Below are 26,463 nucleotides of genomic sequence, written 5' to 3'. Positions count from 1 at the left end.
CAGAACACATCCAGGGGGGGTTGGAAAGGCTCCAGAGAAGGAGACTCCACAACCTCTCTGGGCAGCCTGGGCCAGGGCTCCCTCAGCCTCCCAGCAGAGAAGTTTCTCCTCAGCTTCAGCTGGAACTTCCTCTGTTCTCCCTTCACCCCATTATTCCTTGTCCTACTCCTGGGCACCACTGAGCAGAGATTGGCCCCTTCCTCTTGCCCCCCACCCCTCAGCTATTGATGGACATTCAGAGATCCCCTCTCAGCCTTCTCTTCTCCAGGCTGAACAGCCCCAGGGCTCTCACTCTTTCTCCCCAGCAGAGATGCTCAAGTCCCTTCAGCATCCTCAGAGCTCTCCCTTGGCCTCTCTCCAGCAGATCCCTGTCTCTCTGCAACTGGGGAGCCCCAAACTGGATCCAGGATTCCAGGGGTGGTCTCACCAGGGCAGAGTAGAACCTCCCTGGAAATACAAACCCCTCCTTCTAATGTCCCCCAGGTGCCATTGGCTTTCTTGGCCACCAGGACCCATTTCTGGCTCATGGGTACCAGTGGCAGGACAGGTGGAGATGGGGATGCTCAAGGTGTCCAGAACATTGGCTGCACTCCCAAGCTGGAAAATGTTTGAAAACTTGGAAGGTTTTTGTAGGGCTGATTGGCATTGCTGAGGAGAAGAATGTAAGGCTGTAGGAGTTATTACAGAGGCTTGCAGACTGTTGTTCCCCCAAATTTAGCCCCAGTCTGAATTACACAGAAAGCTCTGAGCACCCCAAAACATGCTGAGATGTCCACATGTTGTCTGTGCAGTGGCAGCATTTGAGGTGTCAGTGCTGCTCAGAATTTGCAGCCTGCTCATCCACAGCTCTCACCACTTCATCCATTAAATGTGCCATTAGTTGCCATAGGAACTCATTTTCCTTGATTAATTTTTTCAGATGGCACATCCAGGCTCAGGTGAGGCTAACTGTGGGTGGGCAAATGAAGCCCTTTTTTCTTTTTTTTTCTTTTTTTTCTTTTTTTTTTTTCTTTTTCCTTAGTTACTGCTTTCAGGATTATGCCCAGAGGTTGGGTGTTGGAGTTTTGGAAAAAATTCTGCTGAGCCCTTTGCTGTCTGGGCAGGAGGAAGGTTTGGGTCAGCCTGGGGGAGGCTGAGGTGAACCCAGGAGTTCTGATGAACTTGCTGGGCTGATTCTGTGTCCTGCAGGGAAGGGGCTTCAGGGTCATCCTTCAGATCCGTCTGTTTTCCAGGTGTTATCCCAGGAACTGAGTGTTGTGCTGTTCCTGCCTCTCAGCTCCATGAGTGATGTGTGAGGGTGTACATGGAATCAGAATTTTCAGGGTGGGAAGGGACCTTAAAGCTCCTCCACTGCCACCCCCTGCCATGGTCAGGGACACCTCCCACCAGCCCAGGTTGCTCCAAGCCCCATCCAACCTGGGCTGAGACACTGCCAGGGATGGGGCAGCCACAGCTTCTCTGGGAAACCTGGCACAGGGGCTCAGCACCCTCAAATTCAAGAATTTCTTCCTAACATCTCATCTCAATCTCCCCTCCTCTAGTTTGAACCCATTCCCCCTTAGTCCTATCACTCCCTGACATCCTCAAAAGTCCCTCCCCAGCTTTCCTGAAGCCCATTCAGGTACTGGAAGGCCACAGTGAGGTCTCCTTGGAGCCTTCTCCTCTCCAGACTGAACACCCCCAACTCTCTCAGTCACAGTCTCAGTTCTCCAGCCCTCTGATCATCCTCGTGGCCCTTCTCTGGGTGTGCTCCCAAATAATTACAGAATCACTTGGGTTTGGGAAAGTCCTTTGAGATGACCCAGTCCAGCCATGAACCCAGCACTGCCTTGGCCAGACCCTGGTGCTGAGGTACAGAAAGGTCAGGACAGCCCAGTGGGACCCAAGGCAGCAGCAGCTTTTGCTCAGACATCTAAATTTGGATATGGAAGGAAAAAAACACATCCCAGAAGCCTGAGTAAGACCAGGCCTCTCACTTGCTTGCTGGGAATTTTTTTCCTGTCTCAAACGAGTGGTTGGAATCAAGCAAACTGCTTGATGAGTTACAGAAGTGTTTGGAGGGTCCCAGTGTGTTTGTGGGTGCCCAAGTATCCCAGTCCTAAGGTGCTTGGTGCAACTCCAAGAGTCACCTCCTTGCTCAGTGCTGTCCCTCAGTCAAGTTGTGATTTTTGACAGCCTTTTTTTTTTCTTTTTTTCCCCACATTTAACATTTCCTTCTCTTGTCAGAGGTTTGTAGTGAGCACTGTACCTGCACTGCTCTGCAGAGGTGCTGTGCTTGAGGAAAAAAGCATCAAATAAACTGGTTATAGCCTCAACTGCAAAAATGACAACTTTTTAAATTATAATTTTTTAATCACGCATTACTTAATACAACCCCTCTGTAGCTGGATGTGAGCTTTACTGAGCAGAACTCTTAAAAAGGGTTTTGCCAGCATAAAATGCAGGCTAATTTAGTCATGAGTCAGGCTGGATTTTGTCAGGTGTTCACTGAATATTTGTAAAGCCTTCCCATGAACTGAGGAGTGTCGTGTGAAATCATCATCAATTTTCCTAACAAGAGTACAATTACCTTAATAAGGGTGTGCAGAATGCCATAGGAAAGCAGCTGTTCCACTGAAAGGAACCCCCCCCACACCCCACAAATTGCTTTCCTTGGCCACGTCAGCACTTAATAAGAAGACCTCTCAATTAAAATAGAAATTGTAGCCTCCACTTTCCCTCACAGGAGACTTTTATGTTTCCCTTGCAGCTGATCAAAGAGACTGTCAGATGGGTGGATTTTTTTTTTTCTTGTTTTGGTTTTCTGAAATGTTGCATTTTACATCTTAATGGCTGAAGTGCCAGGAAATGTCAATTCTTCCCTTGCAGGCTGAGGAGGTGAAGGTGGGGACTCTGCTCTGAGCCATTAGAGGTGGCTGTGCTAATCACAGTGGGTAATTAAGATGGGATGCACTTTAAATAACCAAGCCCTTTCTCTATTTTACTGTGGTTATGTGTGTGTGTTGGTGGAGGAGTGGTTTGGTTGGATGTGAGAGGTGACTGAGGAATGGTGTGGAGCCCACCAGCTCCAGACACTCAGGGTCTGGGGTCTTGCAATGCTGGGGGATGTCCTGATGTACCATGGGTCTTGGAAAAGTTGCCTTTCCTTCCTTCTGGACTTCATTTATTGGTATTTCTGGTTTGATGCTGCTTTATCTTGTCCCAGGAGTAGGCTCTGTGATGAGGATGCCTGTGGGAACCTCAAAGTAAGAGCAGGGAGAGGTGGTGGAAGAAGGAGGGAGATCCAGAGGTTGAGACCCAGCTGTTTGTGTTGCTTGGGGAGTTGATGTTCTTGGCTGTAAGAATTTAGACTGCCCAAAAAGCAACCCAGGAGAAAAAAACAATCCCCTAAAGAAGCTATTTCCCCTCAAAATCAGTTTTGGACCTGAGGTCCTTGCCTAGTGACAATCCAAGAGTAAAAAGACCTCCTGTAAAGCTAATAACTGATAATAAATAAGTAATAATAATAAAGCTAATAACTAATGAATGGTGGAGTTGTCTCTGTGAGGTGGGAGTTGTGGATCCCAGAACTTTTGGGGCAGCAGTAAAGCTCTCAAGCTGTGCCCAGGGGAGGTTTAGGTTGGATATTAGAAGAAACTGCTTCACTGAAAATGTAATCAAACCCTGGCACAGGCTGCCCAGGAGAGGGGGGGGTGTTGAATCTCCATCCCTGGGGGTGTTTAAAGCCATGGAGATGTGGTGCTGAGGGTCAGCTGGAGTTGGTTTAATGGTTGGAGCAGGTGATCACCTTTAATCACCCTTTTTAGGGTATGGTTGGAGCAGGGCTCACCTTTAATCACCCTTTTTAGGTTATGGTTGGAGCAGGATCCCCTTTAATCACCCTTTTTAGGGTATGGTTGGAGCAGGTGATCCCACAGTCCCACTGCCTGTTTTGGAAAGATGCCCCTGGAAGCAGCGTAAAGCTTCACCCCACCACCTGCAGGAAGCTGGACTGAAAAGCACATGGTTTGGGAAAGAAATTGATCTTCTTGGTGCTTTTATTCGGAATAACTGACCAGCTGTATCCTGCTGATTCTCCCTGTTCTCTGTCCCTCAGCAAGAGGTATTTTTGCAGGTTTCTAAACAGGGCTTGGGAGTGGTGTTGGGAAGAGGTCACACCTTAAATCAAGAGAGATGTAACATCAGGACAAGTGAAGGGAGGATTTCAGTCACACTCTCTCAGGAATGTTGAGCCTCGGCTTGTAAAGCATCAGGAATCACCCAAAAGCATCAGAGAATCCCATGGAGCTGGAAATGATTTCCAGCCTGGGCATTTTTGAGCATCCCAGCTTCATATCAAGTTTGAAGTTTGAAAGCTGCCAAAAATCCCCACCAGGATGTCCCCACTTGTCCTCTGAAGGGATTGCATCTCTCTTCTCCCTTTTCCCTGGAGGTTCCTCCCCAGGTTGTGCTCTGCAGGCTTTGGTTTCTGTCTCTGTTTTCTCAGCTTTTAGTTTCCTTTTTCTTGGTGGCTCTTACAAGGTCTGAAAGGATGGAGAAGCAGCTCTGGGCTGCTGGGGAAGGCCCTGTTTTCCCTGGGTGCTGAATATATTAGTGGGTGGTTTTGGAATGAGCTCTGTTGCCATGAAGTCTTCCTCACTGCAAAAGAATTTATTTGATGAGTAATGAGAGAAATCAGTAACCCAGGGAAACCAGAAGCATCTGCAGGTCTGCTGTGGCTGAAGCAGAAGTACAGTCTGGTAGCTGGCCTGGGAAAAGAGACCTCCTGAAGAAGATGCATTTTCTGGAGCAGCCTAAGAAATCCTTCCTAGTTCTGTGGGCATGGGGACAGACAGGTTCCCCCACATCTGTGAATAAAACCTCAGAGCAGGGACCTCTTCCTACATCTCCCCATAGCAGCAAGAAGTGTTCATGGATGGAAACCCCATTTTTTTCCTGCCCATTTGAGTTCTCCAGCAATGAGATGTGTTAGATCCCAAAGTCCAAGGCTATGTTAGGGACACTGAGGTGACTACAACCTGGATGCTGATGCCTTCAGTGCTTGTCTCCAGGGTCTCTCTATAGAGCTGATGCTCCTCAAGAGGTGATTTATTTTATCAGTGTGCTCCTCCATGGCTGGCAGCTCCATTGGTGAACTTCAGAGGCCTGATTGCTCTTCAGAGCCTTTTTTTTATATTCCACTAAATTCAGGGGGCAGAGGGAAGATGGTTCTGTAGCACTACATGCTCTGAACTTACTGTTTCCCACCTCTCTTCATGTGGTCCTGAGGACAGTGCCTTCACAGCAATAACCTGAGGGCTTTTGAGGTGGTTGGTTGGGCATTTTAGGGAAAGAAATGCTACTCCCCCAACCCAGTTTGACCTGTCTGATGGTGGCAGAGTTGGAACAAAGTGGGTTCTGTCTGGTCTGACCATTGACCCCTCTCTGATCCTTCTCAGTGTTTTAATTCTCTGTGCTGCCACCTCTTAGATGAAATAATGACCCAGCTCCCCTTTACCCCCTGGCAGCTGGGGAAATATTGGCTTTATTTTTGCTGCCATCCACCTGAGCACTTGGATGCTCTGCAGGGTGTGAGGAGCTTTTCAGGCTGGCAGAGCAAGGGAGGGATGCTGAGCACCCATGCTGAGGGATGCTCTGTGGCTGAGGTTTGTCCCCAAGGGGTTCTGAGGAGCTCTGGGTGTGTTGGTGGATGTGTGTTAGGCTTCCCCCTCCACCCCCAGCATTTGGACCCAGCTGAGGCCCATGTGGGTTGGCTTGTTTCTTTTGGTGTGTAGACTCTTCTGTATGTTAGTAAAGCCCCCCCCAGCCCCTAATAAGTAAAATATCTAAACCTGAAGAGGAGAAGTTGAACTTTAAATAAGCTTAGGTGTTTAATTTGTGTGTAAATGTTTGCTTTCCAAGCCCCAAAGGCAATTAAAGGCAAAACTCAACTGTTGCTGCCCTAATTCATTTGGTGTGCACCAGGTATTTGGGTGCTCCTGGTTGCAGATGCTGAAATAAAGCAAAGCAAAGCACTGAAAGATGCTCCTGTTCTGGTAAATTTGGCTGTGTTGGTCATCTTGGCATCTGAAAAATACAAGGAGCTCCCAAACCCCTTTCCAGAGTACAACAGCATCTTCTGTTAGAACAAGTAGGAACATCTTGTGTAGGTTGGGTTTTGTTTTTCTCTGGAGCTGTTATTCTTCACAAGTGCATAATTAGACACAAAACAATAAATATTTCCCAGGTTATTCTTATTAGCATTCTTTTTATAGAAAAAAAAAAATTGCACTCTTTCTTTGCTCCTGAGTTTTGAGTGGTTTTGAGTCATTCTACCTCTGCTTGAAAGGTGTAACCTTGGTGTAGTCTTGAAAAGTCCTTATAAATAATTACAGCAACATTAGAAGCTGGATCCTCTTACTCTTGCAGATTTCAGGATCCAGGAGATAAAAATAACAAATGAGATATTCCCCCCCCCCTCCCTGCATGTCTATCAATCAAAATGATAAAGATATTTATGACTTGCACGTTTTAATGGTGTAATTAGATATAATTACATGTTCAAAATGATTACACATATGAACACTAATTACATAATTGAAGACAATTATGCTAACTAGGTAAATACATAATTATCTAAAAATCTCTTGGAAAATCAAGGAAATTTGCACAACAGCCAAAGAAAGTAAAATTGCAATTAAAAAATACATAAGTCACCCTTTCAGCCTGAGAACTCCAAGAGCCATCCAGGGGTGTGTGGCTGGAAGAGACCTGACCCTTCAGCTTCTGCTTGGACAAAGATGAGTTCAGCTGCCTCTGTTTTGTTAATCCCCATGTAAAAAAAAAAAAAAAAGGTAAAAATGCAGGGCAAAAGCTTGAGTTGTTTTCCTTGGTCATTGGCAAGGATTTTCTGACCTCCCTAATCTGGATTTTGGTCACTCAGGGGGGTGTGGAGTTTTTTTAGGGGTGGGATGGGCACCAGCCTTTAGAATTATGGTTTCTTGATCCTGGAAGCTTGGTTGTATTTTGATGCAACAGTGGAACTGTAATGTGCCAGGAACAGGGTGATGGGGGTGGTGGTGACCCCCTGGGGCAGTGGGATGGAGGCTCATTAAATGAGATGCTCTTTCCTCTGGTGCCCCAGCTTCCCCAAAACTGTTAAAGGCTCCTGTGTAGAGACTTGTCCAGAGCCTCAGAAAACTCCCAGTGCCTGGGGATGGATCCTTACTGGGTATCAGGTAGTGCTGAATCAGTGGCTGTCTCCCCTCTTCCCTGTCTCAGAAGTTTTCCATTTTTTTTAAAATATTTGCTGATTCAAAGGTATCTTAATTTCCTTTTGAAAATCATCTCAGTTCATTTTTGCTTAATACTGTGATGATTTCCTTAGCCTTTTATTTCTTTCATTTATGCCTCATCCTTTTATTTCTCTTTGCAAGCTGAACCAGGTTCTTTTTTTTTTTTTTTTTTTTTCTTAATGTCTCTTTGCAATGCTCTTGATATGTGGAACTGTTTCCAGATCCCTTTCCTTGGCACTCGTGGGAGTCAGCTCAACCTATGCCAGGAAAGCTCAACAAGCTGAGATGATGAAAGCTGAATGATGGTATTTGTGATGACTGGGTTTTTACATAACTTTTCTTGCTGGCTTCTCAATTAAAAAGCTAAAATCTTGAGGATTCAAACACATCCTTAATTTTTTTTTTCCTGAACAAAGTCTTGCAGAACATTCTCAGCTCTGCCAGCTCCAGGGCAGGGGAGGCTCAGCCCATCCCCAGGGTTATTTGGTAAGGATGTGGCACTGGAGGACATGGTTTAGTTGGCTTGGTGGTGTTGGCTTCATGGTTGGACTTGATGATCTTAGGGTTTTTTCCAACCTTAATGATTCTCAGACTTCCTAACTTTCTGAAGAAGGCTTTCCCACTGCTTCATCCTCAGAAAGAACTAAGCCAAGTGTACAGAGAAGCAAAAAGCATGGTGGCAGGGCTGTGTTTTGGTGTCTCTTGCTGGCACTTTGAAGCAGAAACCTAAGAATTTCAGTTCTGGCTGAGCCCAGATGTCCTGTGTCCTGTCCCCTGGGGTGTGGGGGTATAGGATGTGCTGAAACTTCCAGCCTCTGGGTGCCTGATGATTTTGGGGTTGCCTGATGAAAAGGTTGCAGGTGATGACTGTGGTAACCAGGGATGGGTGGATTCCATTCCCATGGATGAATATTCTGTCTTTTGGAACCACTGCAGGGCCCTGGACTTGATGTCATCATGTTGCTTGGCAGTTTGGGGCTGTTACTTACACCACACAATTATTTGTGTATTTTGAAAGAAGAAAAGTTTCTTTTGGAAAAAAAAATCAATTAAAAATTGCTGGTTTGATAATTTCAGTCAATGCTTCTGAATTCCTCTGATAGAAGAAGTGATGAGCTTGATGCAGGATCTGTGCCTCTGGCCTGAAGTTCTGCTGATAGCATTTCATACCAAGCTGTCTTCTCAGCTCAGCTGCCAAGTCTCTCTTGTCAAGATATTTTATTCCTGTTTTCTCGCTGCTACCCCCCCCCCCATTCTCCCACCTTTCAAACAAAATAAATGTCATTTCCTTCCTTTGCCATCACAGCTGAAACTGGCTAAATCCCAGCATCTCGCTCCCATTTTTAGCTCCATGAGGCTCCAAGGTGTAACTCAGCAGGAAGGGGCATTGATTCTTGTGGAAGCAAGGAAAAGCACAGCCAGTGTTACAGATTGCAGGTTCAAGTCAAAAATATAGATGGCAAATAAGGCTGGGGGGAATCTTGAGTCTCACAGGTATGAAACCCAGGGTGTGTTGTAGGAAATGAGGCTGAGAAAACTGGGTCTGTTCAGGCTGGAGAAGAGAAGGCTGAGGGGAGAGCTCCTGCCCATGATCCAGGACTTCAAGGGGGGTCCAGAGCAGCTGGAGACTCCCTATGGACAAGGAGTCCCATGGACAAGACAAGGGGCAATGGGCACAAGTTGCTCCTGGGCAGATTCCCATTGGACACCAGAGGAAAATGTTTCCCCATGAGGACAGTCAGAGCTTGGAATGGTCTCCCAGGGGAAGGGGGGGATTCCCCCACTCTGGAAAGGTTGAAGTCTCAGCTCCAGGGGGTGCTGAGACATCTCAGAGAAACAAGAATCTGAGAAGGGTTGGAGCAGATGGGCCTTGGGGGCCCTTCCCTCCTCACACTCTGGGAATTCCAGGATTCCCACTTGTTGCCTCTCAGCTCAAGGCTCAAACTCATGGCACGTAGAAGTTGCCAGGGACCAGGACCATCTGCCAAGTGATTAACTGGGAAAACCAAACAATGCCTGCAGAAAATGCCAGGGACACCAAGGGAATAAAGGGCTAAAACCCAACCAAAGAAATAAAAAAATATCCCTTCTTGATTCCCAGGCCTGAAAGAGCCTTTTCCAGGTACCATGTGCTTTAAAACTTTATTTGTATTTCTATATTTGTATATTTGTATTCTGTATTTCTGTATTTGTATTTCTCTGGGTAATTAAAGCACACAAGCAGCATCCCAGCAGTGCAGCCCCAGGGCAAGTTGGGTTTTTTCCAGGACTCAAACCAGTCTGCTCCACACCCCGGGTACAGGGAGTGGAACCTCAGGCTCTGCTGCTCCTTGCTTCAAGCTGCCAGCAGATGTTGATGCTCAGGCACTGCTGAGGCTCCTGCTCCAGCAGCAACACAAACCCAACAATCTCTCTGTGCATCCAGCATGGGACCCTTCCCAAGACACAGACTGGGCAGGGCCCAGGCTCAGCACAGCAGGTCAGAAGTTCCTGTGAACTCCTTGGCCAGGGATGGATGGAAAACCAAGTTTGGGATAAGTGAGGGAGGAGGCTGAGAGGAACCCCCTGCTGAGTGCAGGGAGAGGAACAGAGAGGGGGTGGGAGCTGCACATGGGAACAGCTCCAATCAGCTCTGGAGGTCCTCGAGGTCCCTTCCAACCTGGCAGGTTATGGTTCTGTGAAATGCTGATGAGTTTTGACACAAACGTCAAGATCATCAGTTGGTTGTCAGCTTTCAATTTTTAGAATATTTTGGAATATTCAAGAGGGATTTTTCTCAGGGTCTCTCAGTTCAGCAAGCCTCCTAGCAGAGGTGTTGGAGGCAGAGCGTGATTTTTTCCGGATTACGTTTTATGAAGTTTTTAAAATGGGAACTAGTTTGAGTAAACAGACTGATATTAGATTGCAGGAAATCAATAACCTCGGTGCTATTTGCAGAAGACAATGTTCTGGAAAAAGAGCCATTTAAAACCTGGCCTTTTATGATGTTCACTTAAGTGGATTTAATTTGTTCCAGCAGAGGTGGGAGGGAACAGGGCTGGGTTCTTGCTGGAGTGCACGGAGCTGTGGGAGGGAATCATGGAAACTTGGGGTGGTTTGGGTTGGAAAGGACCTTAAAGCTCCTCCATTGCCACCCCCTGCCATGGTCAGGGACATCTCCCACCAGCCCAGGTTGCTCCAAGCCCCATCCAACCTGGGCTGAGACACTGACAGGGATGGGGCAGCCACAGCTTCTCTGGGAAACCTGGCACAGGGGCTCAGCACCCTCAAATTAAAGAATTTCTTCTAAATGTTCAACCTAAATCTTGCTTCTTCCATCTTACAGCCATTCCCTCTTGTCCTATCACTCCATCATTCCCTTGTCCAAATCTCTCCCCAGCTTTCCTGAAGCCCCTTCATGGATGGGGAGGATGCTCTGAGGCGTCCCCAAGGGAGGGCAGGGATTTGCAGGAGCAGAGAATTGAGGATCCTTAAAACTTTGCATTGGAGCCCTTGGAGTTACAAGTGGTTTTTGGAAACAAAGTGGGGGGTGCTGTTTGTTTTTTTTTGGTTTTTCTTGGTTTGGTGTTTTTTAGTGTTCACACAGAAGGAGAACAAGTAGATTTTTCTTTCCATTGCTGGCTCCCCCGTGCTAAGAGGATGTAGGGCTCTGCCTGGGAGCATTCACCACCAGCATGGAAATAGCTTCCCCTTGCAATTCTATTTTCCCCACACGTGCAGCCCTGCTGGCATCAGTGGCTGCTGCTTTCCTTTCCTTTTTCACAGATATGTTTATTTGTGACACTTGTCAGTCAGTTTAAAAGCTGTGTGTCTGCCCCAAAATATCTCCCCTAATGATTGCTGCAGGAGGGAGTCAGGATCTGTGTTACTGGGAGGCCAGAATAGAAGCATTTTCTTCTGTCTTTGATCATTTCACTCATTTAAGTCCCTGGCAGCATTTTGGGTGTGCTCTGTAATGTTGTTTTTTTTTTCTCTTGAACGCTCTGGCTCTGCCAGGGATCTTGCAGGGGAGTGAAATGGGGAGAGATGGAGAGAAGAAGCTGCAGAAGTAATACCTGGAAGGGTTGTTATAAAAGGGGAAAAGAATAAGTTTTAAACTGCCTGGATTATTTCAAGAAGGCTTTGTCACTTAGGAATGTGATTGTGTTACAAAGGGTGACTTGAAAGTAGAACAAATCCTGTTTAGCAGCCACTTTTTCCTCTCTCTGTTTTGACTCCAGTCTTGAATGCAATGAGGAACATTTTTTTTAATGCCTTTTTGCTCTTCAGGGGGAGAGAAGGCTGTCTGGGGGCAGGGGAGCTGGTGGCTTCTGTTTTCCCACTCCTCAAATCCTCCTCTGTCACCTCCCCACATCTCCATCTCCAGGCTGGGTGAAGGCATCACCCCTGGATGGCCAGGAGTCAGGAATTTGGGGAAAACAGCACTTTGAAAGCTTCTGCAGGGAAAAGCATCAGCTCTGTGAGGCACCTTGCTTCCAAAAGTTGGACTGGTAACAAGTAAAAGAAGTATTTAGGGTAAGGATTTTTTTTTTAAAATTATTTTAATTTTTTTTTTTTTTTTTTTACATCTTTAGACACTGAGTGTCTTGGTTGGAAAAGTTCTGGTGGTCCCAGGTGCTGGGTTGGGCTGGAGAGCTGGTTCCTGGGGTGAGCCCAAGAGAGGGATTTCACATCCCTGGATCTGTTCCTAAACCTCCAGGAAAAAAAGTCCTTCAGCACTGCTGGCTTTGATTTAGAGGAACTCAGTGGTGGAAGATGTTTTGCATAAACATCTCAGGCTGAGCAAAGGGAAAGTGTTTTCTAATCCATTTTATCACTGCTTTAATATTGCCTCTTATCTTGGAAACTGATCTTCTGTTGAATTTGGGCCCCTCCTGTACATTTTAAAGATGTTGATTTCTTTAATTTTTCTTTTGATACTGCAAATTTGCTGAGCTTATCCCTTGCACTCTGGAGCACATTTCTATTATTTTAAGCAGCACTTTTCTCTCTGCCCTTGCCAGTTCCTCAGCATCTTCCTGAGGTAAAACCCTCAGGGTGGGAGCATTGCTTTAGAATCTGTTCCAAGGACCATTTTAGAAGCTTCAGGTAGAGACAGTGTAAAACTCCAGACTGACAAAATACAAAATATTTGCCTTTAAACCCTTTGAGGACTATAGTGAATGAATTTCCATGTAATTATGAGGATGTGTTAATGACTCAGGTGGTTTAACCTGGAATACCAAACTTGGAAGGCCACCATAAAAATTATAAGTAGGAACTCAAACGGTTCTGTGTCTGCTTCAGTCTGCCCTCAGATTGGGTTCTTTCTTATTTCATAATAAGAAAGTTGTAGTAAAAAGTTGTATTTCATTTTGAAGCAAATTAATGCTGCTGAATTAAAAAAAAAAAAAAAATCTAAGAGAGTAATAAAATACACCATTCATAAATATTTGTATTGTTTGATGAAACTCATTGAATAATCTAATTGCTTGACATTAAATAGTTCCTCATCAAGAGAAATAATCATGCAAGGCCTTGTAAGTCCTGTGCCTCAGAGGAAGGGCTGAGGAAGAGCTCAGCCCTTCCCAGTTAATGCCAGAGGAGGTATTTTCCTAAAGGAAAAAAAGTTCCATCCTTCAGTGAGCTATTTATAGTAAAATGCCTATTGATTATTCTCTTTTAGAGTGCTAATTCTTTTGAAGCAGGGAAACACCTTAAAGTTGTGAGGGGAAAACATTGTAGTCAACCTAAGATAAATTGCTGCAATTAATCATTTAGCAGGTTGCTCAAAGAGGTTTTGAGAAAGTGGGTAGATGGTCAGACACAGACTGAAGGAAGCAGGATGCTGCCAGGAGGCTCTAAATGAGGATTATTTACTCCTTTTCCTAATGGCTGTGATATTCTTTTCCTTAGGAGCCACTCATTAATTTCCTGTTGAATTCTCCAGTGATAACTTGAAATTTCTTCACTTGCATCCAGTTAATCTTTGTTTCCAGCCCCTGTGTGTAAGAAATCTTCCTCTGCACATTCAAAGCCCAATTCTGAATTCCTGATGTTCAAACATCTTGGATCTGGGTTGGGCCTGATAGTCAAGAGTTTTGCTGATAACAGGTACAAGTCTTGGGTGGAACAACAAATTTAACAACATCAGAGTAACCTTTGCTGCCTTGAAATTGGTTTTGGTTTTGGTTTTTTTATCAGTATTTCTGCTCCTTCACACCCGGGAGTTCCCTATTCAGGAACCAAATTAAACCAAATTTGCCTGCTTAATAAATAAATAAATATAGAGATATATATATATATTATATAAATATATATGTTATTACATATTATATATATATATATATTATTATATATATATGAAAACATATATATATATCCCATGGTTACATGTCAGATTATTTTCTGTCTTCAGACTTAAGTGTGGAATACAAAACCTGTTGTTTTCTTTACCTGGGATTATTTTCTGTCTTCAGACTTAAAAATGGGATGCAGACCTGTTGTTTTCTTTCCCTTTTGCCCATTGTGCCCATGAGAGGTGGCACAGGTGTCACTTCCTACAGAATTCCTGGCTTTGGGCTGCCAGGTTGCACTGCTGGGGTTTGGGTAACTCTTGGGTAGCTTGGAGTTAGGAATAAAATAGGAGTCATGAAGGAATAATCAGCTTAGATACAGCTTTTCAGAGCTAGTCAGATGTTGAGCTCCTCAGTTACTCTTCCTGACCCTTTAAATTATTTCCAGTTGCTTTTTTGGAGCCCCAAGACCATGGTCTTGACCCTTAGACCTCAGTCCCAGCATTGCCAGGAGTGGGATGTTTGGGGCTAAAGTGAACTGTGAGCAGCACACTGCAGTTCTGATAGGACTTAATTATTTGGAACTTGATGGATTTTACACTGATTTTCTCTGTAATTAAGAACTTTTTTTTTTTTAAAGAAAGTCTTTTTTTTTTTTTTTTTCTTAATATATGTATTAGAGCAGTCAAGCTGGCAAATAACAATTTCCCTGTGATCTCTGGCAGGGAATCAGAGCTGATCCTGTCCTGCATGTCAGCAGTGCCTATCACTGGCTGCTTTCAGTGAGATGAGGGAAGATTTGTGCTCTTGCCTGCCAGCCTGCTGAAGCTTCAGGATGGCTGGAAACAGAAGCAGAGGAGTTGTCCCAGACAGGCAGCAGCATCCCTCACGTGCCAGACCTGGGGACACTGCTCATTTTTTCCATTTTTTCCATGGAGTTTGAGCAGTGAAGCCAAATCTTCCCAGGTGGTTGCATCTTGGCTGCTGAAAACTTAAAAAGTGCATTTAGAAATGGAAGGAACTTTGCAGTTCTGCATTTGGTTTGTAGTGATAACAGCTTTCCAGCTCTGTCCCAGACTGAAGTTCCTCATTCTGGACACTCAGCAGGGCTTGCTTGGGTTTGGCTGCTCTGCCACTCTAATATTCCACCTAAAAACTATTGAGCAGTGAGCAGTGCTTTTACCTGAAGCTGTTTTCAAGCCCAGCGTTTCAGGAAATATCAAATAAAATAATGTTGTGTATTGATAACCTGGATCAACACCTCATCCAGGAACAAGAGGTGTTTCCTGCCCTCCATCCCATTGGGAGTGCTGCATCCTGCTGCCTCTGCTTTGCCAAAAATCCAGGTGCAAGATCCATCCCCTCCCGTTTTCTTTAGCAATATGCAACCTATCCCATCATTTAGACATGTAAAAACTCCCCTTTCAGGAATGATGAGGAAGATGTGGGAGGTTTCCTATGGAAAATGTGTCACAGAATCACAAAATCCCCACAGTTGGAAGAGACCTCAGAGATGATCACATCCAACTGGCAACATCCCCCCCAAATAAAATACAGGTACCAAGATCTGATCCCCCCCCAGAGCATGTCCTGAAGTGCCTCATCTGCACAGGTTTAAATCCCACAGGGCTGGTGACTCCATCACCTCCTGGACAGCCCATCCCAGACCTGACTGCTCTCCCAGTAAAGAAATTCTTAAATTCTTCCTCAGATTGAGTCTAAACTCTAGATGGTCAAAACCCTCTTTTTCCACCCACTGTTTCCATGGAAGAAAGGAAAGCTCCCATTGTAAAATGGTTGAGAGTTGGTTTATTTGGGGGATAATTATTGTTTTGAACCAAGTAAAATGTTCTGAGTTCAGAGTAAGGACATTTTAGTGTTTATTGTCTTTGACCTAGGCAGTATTTTAGACAGAAGTAGTTAATTTTGATCCTGTCAGAAATTCAATGCTTTTCCTGATTCACGAGAAGATTGTTAAATTGAGAAAAGTTGGGCAAAATAGCATCTTTTTTTTTAATTTTTAATTTTAGTCTGAAAATGTGAAGTCTGACTCCTACTGAAGTTGCTGGAAAGCTCCCTGAAGAAAGTGAAGCTGTAGGGTGAAATATGACTGTGGGACTCTGGGTGTCTTGTTAAGGCAATAAAATACTGTCAGATATTGATGGTCAGAGAATTTATGGGCATGTCTGAATCAGATGGGTACATAGGTTATGATATGGCTGGATGGGTCAGAACATACTGATTTTTAAAAGCTGGCTAATTTTTATTTGAGTTGTTCATCAATCACGTTGAACTTCTGCAAGAAAAAAAAAAAAAAAGGGGGGGAAGGAAAAAGAAAAGAAAGATTTTTCTATCTAAAGACCACTCAGTGACAAACCTTGGTGGGATTCCCAAATGCATGGGAGGAGCAGTGAATATTTTGGGTACTTAGAAACCAGTGAGTGGGGTTTCCCCAGACATGTGGCTTTCTTGTGCCCAGTATTTTTTATTACTGTGTTAGCATCATGTTTGAGTCATCTTTCTTCACAGCAGGATCAATAAATTACAGTGCAGTATTGATCAGTGTGTTTCTGGGGGTATGTTGAGTTAAAGCTAAATTAAATAGTGACCTGATGTTAAATCTGACCAGTGACATTTCTGGAGGATTTCTTTACAGAGGGGAATCTAGTTGACAATATTTTTATTATTTTTTTTTTTAACTTGGGAATAGTAAATTTGTTAAAATTGATCCTCTTCCTTTTTTAGAACATAGTTGTATGGGTGGGGGTTTTTGTGATTGGGTTTTTTTTGGGTTTTTTATTAATTTTTATCTGAAAAGTCTACTGTTGAGAGCCAAACAGCATCCTCTTAAAGTTCCTTATAATGAAGAGAATCAAACAGAATGGTTTGGTTTAAAGCTGATCCAGTTCCACCCCCTGCCATGGTCAGGGACACCTCCCACCAGCCCAGGTTGCTCCAAGCCCCATCCAACCTGGGCTGAGACACTGCCAGGGATGGGAAGATGGATACATCAACATAAAGAAGCAATGGAGTGTGAAGTCTTTTGCATTCATAAACATGATAAAACACTGACAGAACCTAAATAAACTTGGCTATATTTTTTCTGTAAGTTAGGCAGCGTTACCAGCTGTATGGATGTTGCTGATACCCAGGTTATTTAATTTAAATGTTATTTGAGAAGGCAGAGTGCCCTCCATTAGAAACTTTTTGTGGGAGAGGAAAGGGGAGGAAGAGAGAAGGAACTTTTAATTTTTTTCCACTTAAAAATCAGGAAGAGCTATTCTTACCTCTCCAGTTAAATAAAGAAAAAAAATAAAGCACACAACAGATTCAGAGAACATCTTCAATATTTTTTTTAAATACTGCCCAAGTATTTTGTAAATATGTACATATAAGAGGAAGTTTAGATTGAGGTCTGGGAACAATTTCTTCCCAAAAGGGTTGTCAGGGCCTGGCCCAGGCTGCCCAGGGCAGGGCTGGAGTCCCCATCATCCCTGGAGGGGTTTCAGAGCCCTGGAGATGTGGGGATGAGGGACATGGGGCAGGGGTGGATTTGATGATTTTTGTGGCCTTTCCCAAACCCAATTTGATTCTGTGCTTCTGTTCCATGCTGAACTCGTGTTGTGCAGCATGCAGAAGCTGAGTCTGTGTTCCCAAATTATCCTGCAGCACATTTCTGTGGATGATTTAAAAAGCCCCAGAGCCAAGAGTTTAGAATAGAAGCAGAGACAGATTGGGAGGGGTAAATATAGCTGTGCCACAGGCTCTTCCTCACGTGCAGACCAGCTCCTGGAGCTGGGGAGTTTGGCATCTTTGCTTTGATCCCAGGGCAGAACAGACCCTGTGGGAGTTACTCAGGTCAAGAGGGTAAAGCCTCAGGGGTTTATGAATTCACCAAGCAAGGAGATGAAATCTTTTTGGATATGTTACTTGCTGTAATTTCAGCCTCTGAAGCCCATTCCTGCTCTTCTTTCAAGGGGAGGAGAATTTCCATGAGCTCCAGCTGGTCATGAATTTTTCATTTTGGAGCCTTTTGTAGATCTCTCTCACCCAGGAGAAGCTCTCAGAAAGAGGAAGGCAGAGCCCTGTCCTTGTGCTTATGTTCAGGATACTGGGATTTCAACCCAGGGCAGGACTGGGAATGGTGGAACTCCGATGTCTCCAAACCTTGGTGGAATCATCTCCCTCCAGCAAAGGAGGAACCAGCTCAGGGGTCCCCAAGGGCCCCCCAGCTCAGCTGGGACCCTTCCTTCAGATGTGAGAGGGTTGGAAGCACAGCATCTCCTCCTCAGGGCATGGGGACAGAGGCTTGGTGATGATGGGCCAGCAGGTCAGTGTCTGAATGCTGGTCTGCAGATGACAGCTTCACAGATTGCTTTTGGACAATCTTTGAGAGTCATAACCTGTGAACTGTTAGCCAAATGTTATCATCTTGTTCTAATCACATTTTTTATCAATGGCTGCAGAATTTTTGTTTTTCATCATGACACAGAATTAGTAGATGGGGTGGAGGAGTGACAGCTTGGAGGAGCTTCCGAAGGGATGTCATGTTTGTCACTTGGGGCAAGAAAAACCTAACATTAAAAAAGCAGACTTGGTCTGGATCTGGATGTTGCTTGTCCTGGTCATTGAATTAATGGGAGCTGAAAAAGGAAGAGGAAGCTGGGGGACCCTGAGGGGTTGGTTGGTACAATTTATGGGATTTCTTAGACCACTGAGTCATGAAATAAGGGCTTGGGTCATCAAGCATGGTGTATATCCACCTCTGTGCTGGCTGTACTGGGCTCTTACTGGCATTTTTTTGGTTGTGGGATTAAAAAAAAAAAGTCTTCAGGTTTGGAAGATAATTGCTGGAGTAAAGTAGCCTCTAATTGCAGTAAAGGATCTTAAAAAAAACCTACAACAACCAAGCCACCTGTTAAATAAGTGTTAATAGTTGGTTGTAGTTTGAAGCAGCTGATCATCTGACTCCTTGAAACTGGATTTTATTTCTGCTGAATGGAACCCATTGGGTGCTTTCCAGTGTGGCCTTGTCTTTCCCAGATGTAATTTTAAGGAGAAGTACCCCTTCAGTACAGCCACCTTTTCTGATGGGGACAGATGTGCCAGCTCTGTGTGCCAGGTGGTGGCTTGGGATGCTCTCTGCTAGTGGCATCTGGTTTTTATGGGGTGTTTCCATCAAAAGTAATCATCTGTTTCTGTGATAGTACTATTCAGGGACTTTGGGATGAAGTGTTGAAGTGTCAACATGAGCTATTCAGTTTCCTGGAGAAGTTCCCAGAGTCCTCCAAAGGAAAACCTTGGTCCCTACTCAATGTGGTTCACAGTTGTGGGGGGAAAGGTCTTGACTCTGCTGACTTGGGCAGACTGAAAGTAACAATCTTTTTTGGTGCTTGCTCAGATCAGGTGGACCAAAACAGCAGGAAGTGCCTCTGACAGATTTCAAGACTCGAGTGTCTTCAATGAAACCCTGAGGATCTCCAACATCCAGAGACACCAGGGGGGACGCTACTACTGCAAGGCTGAGAACGGCTTGGGGTCCCCAGCCATAAAGTCCATAAGAGTGGATGTCTACTGTAAGTAAACCTCTTGGGAACTCCTTACTCTCCTTTTTATTAATTTACAATACCTGGAGTTACTAAGAAGTGACCAGCTCTTTGTGGAGCCCCATTTGGGACAGTACTGAAGGGCAGACTCTGCTGCTCTGGGCAGTATTTATGGTCAGGAGGTTTTTGGCTGCTCCCAGGTGAAAATATCTTTAATCACACTGGGTTTAAATTAGAGGAGATTTAGGTTGGATGTGAGGAACAAGTTGTGTCCCATGAGGGCAGTGGCACAATGGCCCAGGGTGCCCAGGGAGGGGGTTGAGGTCTCATCCCTGGAGATATTCAAGGTGAGGCTTGAGGAGGCTCTGAGCAACCTGATCTAGGTGAGGGTGTCCCTGATACTGCAGGGGGGTTGGGACCTCCAGAGGGCCCTGACAACCCCAATTATTCTGTGATTCTAATTGTGTGATTTCAGAGACCCAAGAGGTGGCAATTTCTGTGAGTTGGTTGTGGAACTGATGAAGAGGAGCCCCTGCCTGCTCGGGGATTTTCTTGCCTGTTGTGTGCACTGAGCTTTGGGATGCACTTAACGAGCTAGAACATCCCCATGCTAAATTTGCAACTGCTTTATGAACAATAAGTGAATGAGGAATTAATTGCTCATTTACATGCTGGAGTCTGAGAACTGAACCTTAATAACTGCATATAAGCACCCCATGCACAGAAGAGCATCAGTGTTTAGGACATGGGTGGCCTGAGGTTCCCAGAGAGGGGGCTGAGCAGGAGCCCTGGTCCTGGGGCAGGTTGGGGTCCCAGGATTCTGGTTGTGCCAGGGTTGGGATGCTCCAGGGAGCCCCAGAGTCACACAGACATTTTGCTGCATTTTGCAGGTCAGCTCTGTTCAGCAAAAAATCCAAAGGCAAACAAATATTTAAGTGTCAGCTTCTGGATAACATTAGGGCACTTGTCTCTTCCTCCAGCATCATCCATATATTAGACATTCCCTAAATCTTATTTCCGTGGCTGGGAAACTGATGGTGTGGGGAAAAGCAGTCTCAAGAAGTTTTTTAGTATGAGTGTGGTGAGACTCTGCAACACATTGCCCAGAAATTTAGTTTTTTTCTTTGATTTCATTGAGATTTCTTTCTAGAATGTCTTTTTCCTTCCATCATATCTTGTTTAGCTATTAATATGCATTCTTGCATTTGCTGTCTGGGGTTTATGAAGGATCTAATTTTGTTTTTAACACGATATGCTGCTTCTTAATATGCCTTAAATACAGATTATGTCTTTCTGGAAGATGACAAGCTTCAGCTTCCAGCTGTGGTTAAATCCTAGGTGATTTCCCATCATACTCAGGCTGCTGTTTTGCTGGGTGTTTTCATCTGTTAATGATCAAATATTTGCAGGCAGACAGGGCTGCTGCACTGAGCTGAAGGTGCCAGAGAAGATTGGATCTGGCTCTGAAAAAGAGGGGAAAAAAAAGAAAAGCTCAGAAGAAATCAAAGTACAGGAAACTGAAATCTTCATCTCAAAATTTCCGAGCAGTTTAAAATGATGTTGTGGTTTGTTTGGGGGTTGTTTTTTTTGTTGTTTGTGTTTTGTAGTTTTTTTTTTTTTTAGTTGAAATTCTATGTGTGTTGAGTATTTACTTTGTAGATGATTTGCTGTTTGTGCCACCTTGAGAGTTTAGGGCAGGACTGAGCAGGAATATGGACTGAGGGTGTCTCGGGGAGCTGCCCATGGGATGTTTTTCCTCAGAGATCAGTAAAGAAATTGTCAGCACCAGAAGTGCTTGGCCACCATTTTCTATAAAAATGTGGTGGTGTTGGGTTTGTTTGTTTGTTTGTTTGTTTTAAGTGAACACATGTTTAGGAAAATTAAATAAAGTTTTCATGCAAATGTAGTTTACTGTCATAAACAAACCCATAGGAACCAGATGCTACTCCCTTTTGCAAGTAAATCATTAAAGCAAGAAAGAAATGGTTTTAATTTTTTGATGCAACCAACCCTCCAGGGCATTGAAGGAAACAGGTAAAATATTTACATTTCTTAAAAGCTGTATGGCTGAAAAATCTCTTTGGAAGTGTCTTGGCTTGTGAAGGTAGAGAAAGAAAACAATATTGAAGTTGTGTTCTGGATTACTTTTGGCTCAAGAGCACTTCCAAGGGCTAATTTAAAATTTGAAAATGCACTTAATCCTTGTAGCTCAAAATGAAATGTTGAAAAACACCCACAGAAAATACTTTGTTCCTCCTCACGTCCTCATTTATCTCCATTGTTGCCTTGCTGGCTGGTTGGGAAGTTTTAATATCACCATTTGGGTGGGAAATGCCACTCTCCAGTGATGTCCTGGTTTTCATTCTCCAGTTAATTCAGGAAGATTTGGAAGCACCTTGGCTCTCACTGCTGTGATGGGTGATAGAGGTCCCAGTGCTGGGCAAGCCTGGCATTGGGCTCTGTGAGGGGAGAGGAGTGAGAACATTATTTTTAGAGACTTTATACAGGCTTGAAAATGCTTTTAGGTTTGTTTTTTAGTAAGTTGCCAGATGCTTTGCACAGATCTGTGCGTATCCTTTAAAAAAGTCAAAAAAAAGTCAAAAGCTGCTCTCCCAGTTAAAAGTCCTCCTCTCTCCCATCAGACCAAAGTGCACTCAGTCCCCTGGGGAGGGTGTTCTCAGGAGGGAGATTTCCATTCCTGCTGAGCCACCAGGAGCAGAAGCTGCCTCCTATATCCAAGCTGTATTCATCCTAGACTTGAACTCTTTTTCTTCTTTCTCTGGAAGTATTTCTTTAAAGTCCATCTCATCTTTCCTCTTTGAAGTAAAAGCTTTTGTACTTGACTCCTAGGAAAATTTCTGCTTTACTTGTGGAGGACTCTTTCTCCTTTTATTAGGAAGGAAACTTATGGTATAAATTAAGTAGTTTTATTTAAAGAAGCAGAGCTCCTACAAAAAAGAAATGCCTTTGTGCTTGTTCCCAAGGGACAACTTATCAGATTTTGGACAAAAAAGTCCTAATTCTTTCCTTGAGAATGTATTTTTATATCTTTTTTGCTTCATGGATACTTCTGGACAGGAGGGCAGGCAGCACAGCTTGAACAAAAGATGATGGAGCCAAAGGTCAGGGTCATGTTAAAAGTTTTTTGATATTAGTTTGGAAAGCAGAGTAAAAAATCTTTATCAAGAACATTTACTGCAGAGAAACATCAAGTTTTTATTCTGTGGTACCTGAGGGACATACCCCATGCTGAAAGCCCTGTGTGTTGAGAAGATCTGGAGCTCCAGGCTGGAAATGTTGCCCTGGGGGCTCAGGGGTAACACTGGGTTCAGACATCTGCTCAGGAGAAACTGTGGCTGCCCCATCCCTGGCAGTGTTTCCATCTCTGGTATCTACTGATAATCATTTCTGTGGATTTTTGATCTTCTTTTCTGGCCTTTCATTCATCAGAAGCCCAGTGACATGCTTAAACCCCCATTCACATGGTTGGATGAAAGACCAGAAATAATGAGTGCAAATTGATAAATAAAAAAAAGGAAAATTAATAAAAAGCCATGGCATAAGCATTGGCATGTAAGGAGAGCAAATATATTCATCTTTCATCACTGTTTTTTTTTTTGCATGATACAGTAAAAGAGAACACTCTGAAATGAGATATTATGAAGATGGAAAGCATTCAAAAGCCTCCCAGTATTGAGAGCTGTGATCTTTCAGCAGGAGAGAAACACAAATTTAATTTGCATGCTCCTGATTATTTCCTCTCCACGGGGTCAAATTTATGCATTACAGCCTGAAAGCCTCTAAGCAAGGGGCTGTGCTTGGAGGAGGGACCATCCCTCTGCATCCCAGAACCAGGTGCTGAGGAATGAGGCCCCAGCCCACTCCCTGACTTGCAGAACCCCCAAGATTTGGGGTCATTTCTCCCTTGCTGGGGCCATGGGGCAGTGGTGGCCTTGGCAGTGCTGGGTTACTGGTTGGACTGGGTGATCTTAAAGGGCTTTAAAAACCCAAATGGTTTGATGGTTCAGTGAAGTGTCTGGTTCTTGGAGCTGCAGATGTGTTTGGAAAATGAGAGGAAGTTTCCCTGTGGGAAGAGGGGAGGAGTCCAGAAGAGCAAAGAAACTCTGGGAAGATTTTTGGCATGGTCTTTCAGTACTTAAGGTGTGAATAAGCAAGATGGAGACAGACTTTTTAGCAGGGCATGGAGTGATAGGACAAGGGGTGATGGTTTTAAACTGAAAGAGGGGAGATTCAGGCTAAAAATTAGGAAGAAATAATTTACACTGAATCTGGTGAGACCCTGGCCCAGGTTGCCCAGGGAGGTGGGAGATGCCCCATCCTGGAAACATTCCAGGTCAGGTTGGATGGGGCTCTGAGCATCCTGGTCTGGTTGGAGATGTCTTGGAGTAGATGGCTTTGAAAGTTTCCCTCCCAACCCAACCCATTCTGTGGTTCTAGGATTCACTCTGCAGGCAGCTGCTTTGGAAGTGCCACTCTTGCAGGTACCTGGGGCTTTTTTGTGGGAGTCTCAGAAAGGCCTCTGGAAGTTGGATATTTGTGTGGAGTGCTTGTTACCAAACCTTTTCATTATGGCTTGCTGGAGGGCTGGGCATTTGGAGGTTTTCTTTGGATACATCTGAACATCTGTAGGCTGTTGTGTCCTTGTGAAACTTGGAATAATTTCACTCTTGGCTGGGATGTAGCCAGAGAAGGATTGATGTGTGGTCATGCAGCCTCTTCTCAGATGTCCCACACTTCCTCCCTGCTCTTTTCTGATCCATCTCTTGGTATTGTCAGCACTGCTGTGAAACTCTCACCTGCTCCAGCAGAGAAAAAAAGGGTTTGTGCAGTGCTTGGGGCCATGGATGCAGCAGCCAGGGATGCTCAGTGGTACCATGGGCACCTTGAGCAGGTTGGGCCACACACAGCCACAGCTTGTCCAGAAGTGCAGGAAGGAAAGGGATGGAGAGAATGAAAAGGACTGAGCTTTGGTGCTGCCAAGGGAGGTTCTTCGGCCAACATCTTGGGGAAATAGTGGCTTTTTAAAAAATAAAATGTAAAGGGGGTAAATTTCCTCTCCTGATCATCACTTGGTCATTACTCATGCCTCTTCCATCACTCTGGGAGTATCTGCTGCTTCTTTGCTCTTTCTGAGAAATCCTTTGGCTGGGCAGTTGGGTCACAGGGAATTACTCTCCCTAATTAGAATCATAGAATGATCATAGAGTGGTTTGGGTTGGGAGGGACCTTAAAGCTCCTCCATTCCCCCCCCTGCCATGGTCAGGGACACCTCCCACCAGCCCAGGTTGCTCCAAGCCCCATCCAACCTGGGCTGAGACACTGCCAGGGATGGGGCAGCCACAGCTTCTCTGGGAAACCTGGCACAGGGGCTCAGCACCCTCATATTCAAGAATTGATTCCTAATATCCAACCTCAATCTCCCCTTTCTCTCCAAGTTTTAACCCCTCTCCCCTTCTCCTCTCCCTACCCCCCCGTGTCCAAAGCCCTCCCCCAGCTTTCTTGCAGCCCCTTCAGATATTGGAAGGTTGCTCTGAGCTCACCTGGGAGCCTCCTCTTCTCCCCCAATCCCTCAGCCTGGCTCCAGCATGAGGAGCTGAGGAGGTACAGGAGGATGGCAGGGGGGTAACAGGGAGGATGCTGAAGGGCAGAGGGTGGTGGTTCCCAAACATCAGAGGCTGCTTCCCAGGATTTGGCTGAGATTTGTGTCCTCCTGTGCACACTCACATCATCTATGAGGGTAATAAGAGCCCAAACAAGGGTTGGAGGTGTTGCAGAATTTCAGAGGCTGCTGAAAAATCACTGAGCTCCCCTTGGTTAGTCAAAAAGAGCTTTGCCTCAGGCATACAGCAGGATTGCCTTTTGTAAAGATTTGTCTTTGAGGTTTCTGGTTATTTTATTTCATTCAGTTTCTTTTTTCCTCCTTTTTAAAATATATTTTTTTATTTCAGTGCATATATTTATTTCAGGAAATTTTCTGTAAGTTTTCATCCTTTTTTTTTTTTTTTTGTGATGGAAAAGAATTTCTCTGAAGATAGGAGACTGTGACTTGCACAGGACCTGGTTTATTCCTTCTTCTTGAACAGTTCTCACCCTTTCAAGTACAGAGGTTTCTGCTTCCCCTGAATGATGAGGAGTTGTGTTGTTTGGGGTGGTGCTGGGGCTGCTTTCATTTGAGGTCTGGATCCCTGGTGTGGGAGGGCAGGGTGGGCTCTCTGCTGCTCTCATGGAGCTGTTGTGAACCAAGGTCTCACTGGGCATTTGAGAGATGCCACCAGAGCTGAGCCAAACCCCTCTCCTTAAAAAAAGAAAGTGAAACATAAATGGTGTAAAAATATTTCCTGAGAACCTCTGATGTCAGAGCTGTGCTGTTTCCATGTACATTTGGATTTTTATTCTTGTTATCCAGTACTTCTCATTTGGTAATTTGGTATCAAATGACTGGAAGTCATGATTTGACCAAGTGGATGAGGAATTTTATGGTAGGTGACTGTAACAGTGGATTTTGGACTGGATAAAACTCATAAAACCCCAGAGTGTCAGGTGGGAAGGGCCCCCAAGGCCCATCTGCTCCAACCCTTCTCAGATTCTTGTTTCTCTGAGATGTCTCAGCACCCCCTGGAGCTGAGACTTCAACCTTTCCAGAGTGGGGGAATCCCCCCCTTCCCCTGGGAGACCATTCCAAGCTCTGACTGTCCTCATGGGGAAACATTTTCCTCTGGTGTCCAATGGGAATCTGCCCAGGAGCAACTTGTGCCCATTGCCCCTTGTCTTGTCCATGGGACTCCTTGTCCATAGGGAGTCTCCAGCTGCTCTGGACCCCCCTTGAAGTCCTGGATCATGGGCAGGAGCTCTCCCCTCAGCCTTCTCTTCTCCAGCCTGAACAGACCCAGTTCTAAATTCAGTGTTTTTAATTTTGGAGGTAACAGCAGAGCTGGTCAGACAGGGCTTGTGGAGGCATTGACTACTGCTTGAAATAAATTCCCTGGAAGACTTGTGGATGGGGTATTCCTGGTGTCCCTGTGGCTGCCCTTAGGGGTGATGCTCCTTGTGGGGATGGTTTGGATTTGGTACTGGTAGAAATTCCCCTTCCATCTCCTCTGCTCATCCTGGCAGTGAAGGATGTTTTCTGCCAGGAGCTCAGAGCAAGGATGTTCAGGAGGATCAGGAAAAGCCTGGAGCAGTGCACATGGATTTTATTCACCACTGTGGTCCATGGGAAGAGTGTGGAAGGTGTAAGGAGGGGTGTGCAATGTGGAACAAGTGACAGAGCTGGGGCATGAAATCTGAATGCAAATGGGGAGCACTTGCAGTAATTTCAGTCCCTTTTTATATTCCCCCCCCCCACTA

General features: G+C 44.9%; 1 protein-coding gene across 2 annotated transcripts in view; it reads left to right on the top strand.

The window, feature by feature from the left end:
- The window catches only part of MDGA2 (MAM domain containing glycosylphosphatidylinositol anchor 2), a 303,952-nt gene that overhangs the window by 97,858 nt on the left and 179,631 nt on the right, over positions 1 to 26,463 (top strand). For both annotated transcript variants that reach the window (XM_071745088.1, XM_071745089.1), the window contains exon 3: positions 18,951 to 19,125. In XM_071745088.1, the coding sequence (XP_071601189.1) occupies positions 18,951 to 19,125 (175 nt within the window). The remainder of the gene's footprint in view (positions 1 to 18,950; positions 19,126 to 26,463) is intronic.

This window comes from Heliangelus exortis, chromosome 5 (genome assembly GCF_036169615.1).
Source record: "Heliangelus exortis chromosome 5, bHelExo1.hap1, whole genome shotgun sequence".
NCBI classification, from domain to species: domain Eukaryota; kingdom Metazoa; phylum Chordata; class Aves; order Apodiformes; family Trochilidae; genus Heliangelus; species Heliangelus exortis.
The sequence above is the reverse complement of the archived record's forward strand: the minus strand, read 5'-3'. Positions and strand labels throughout refer to the sequence as shown.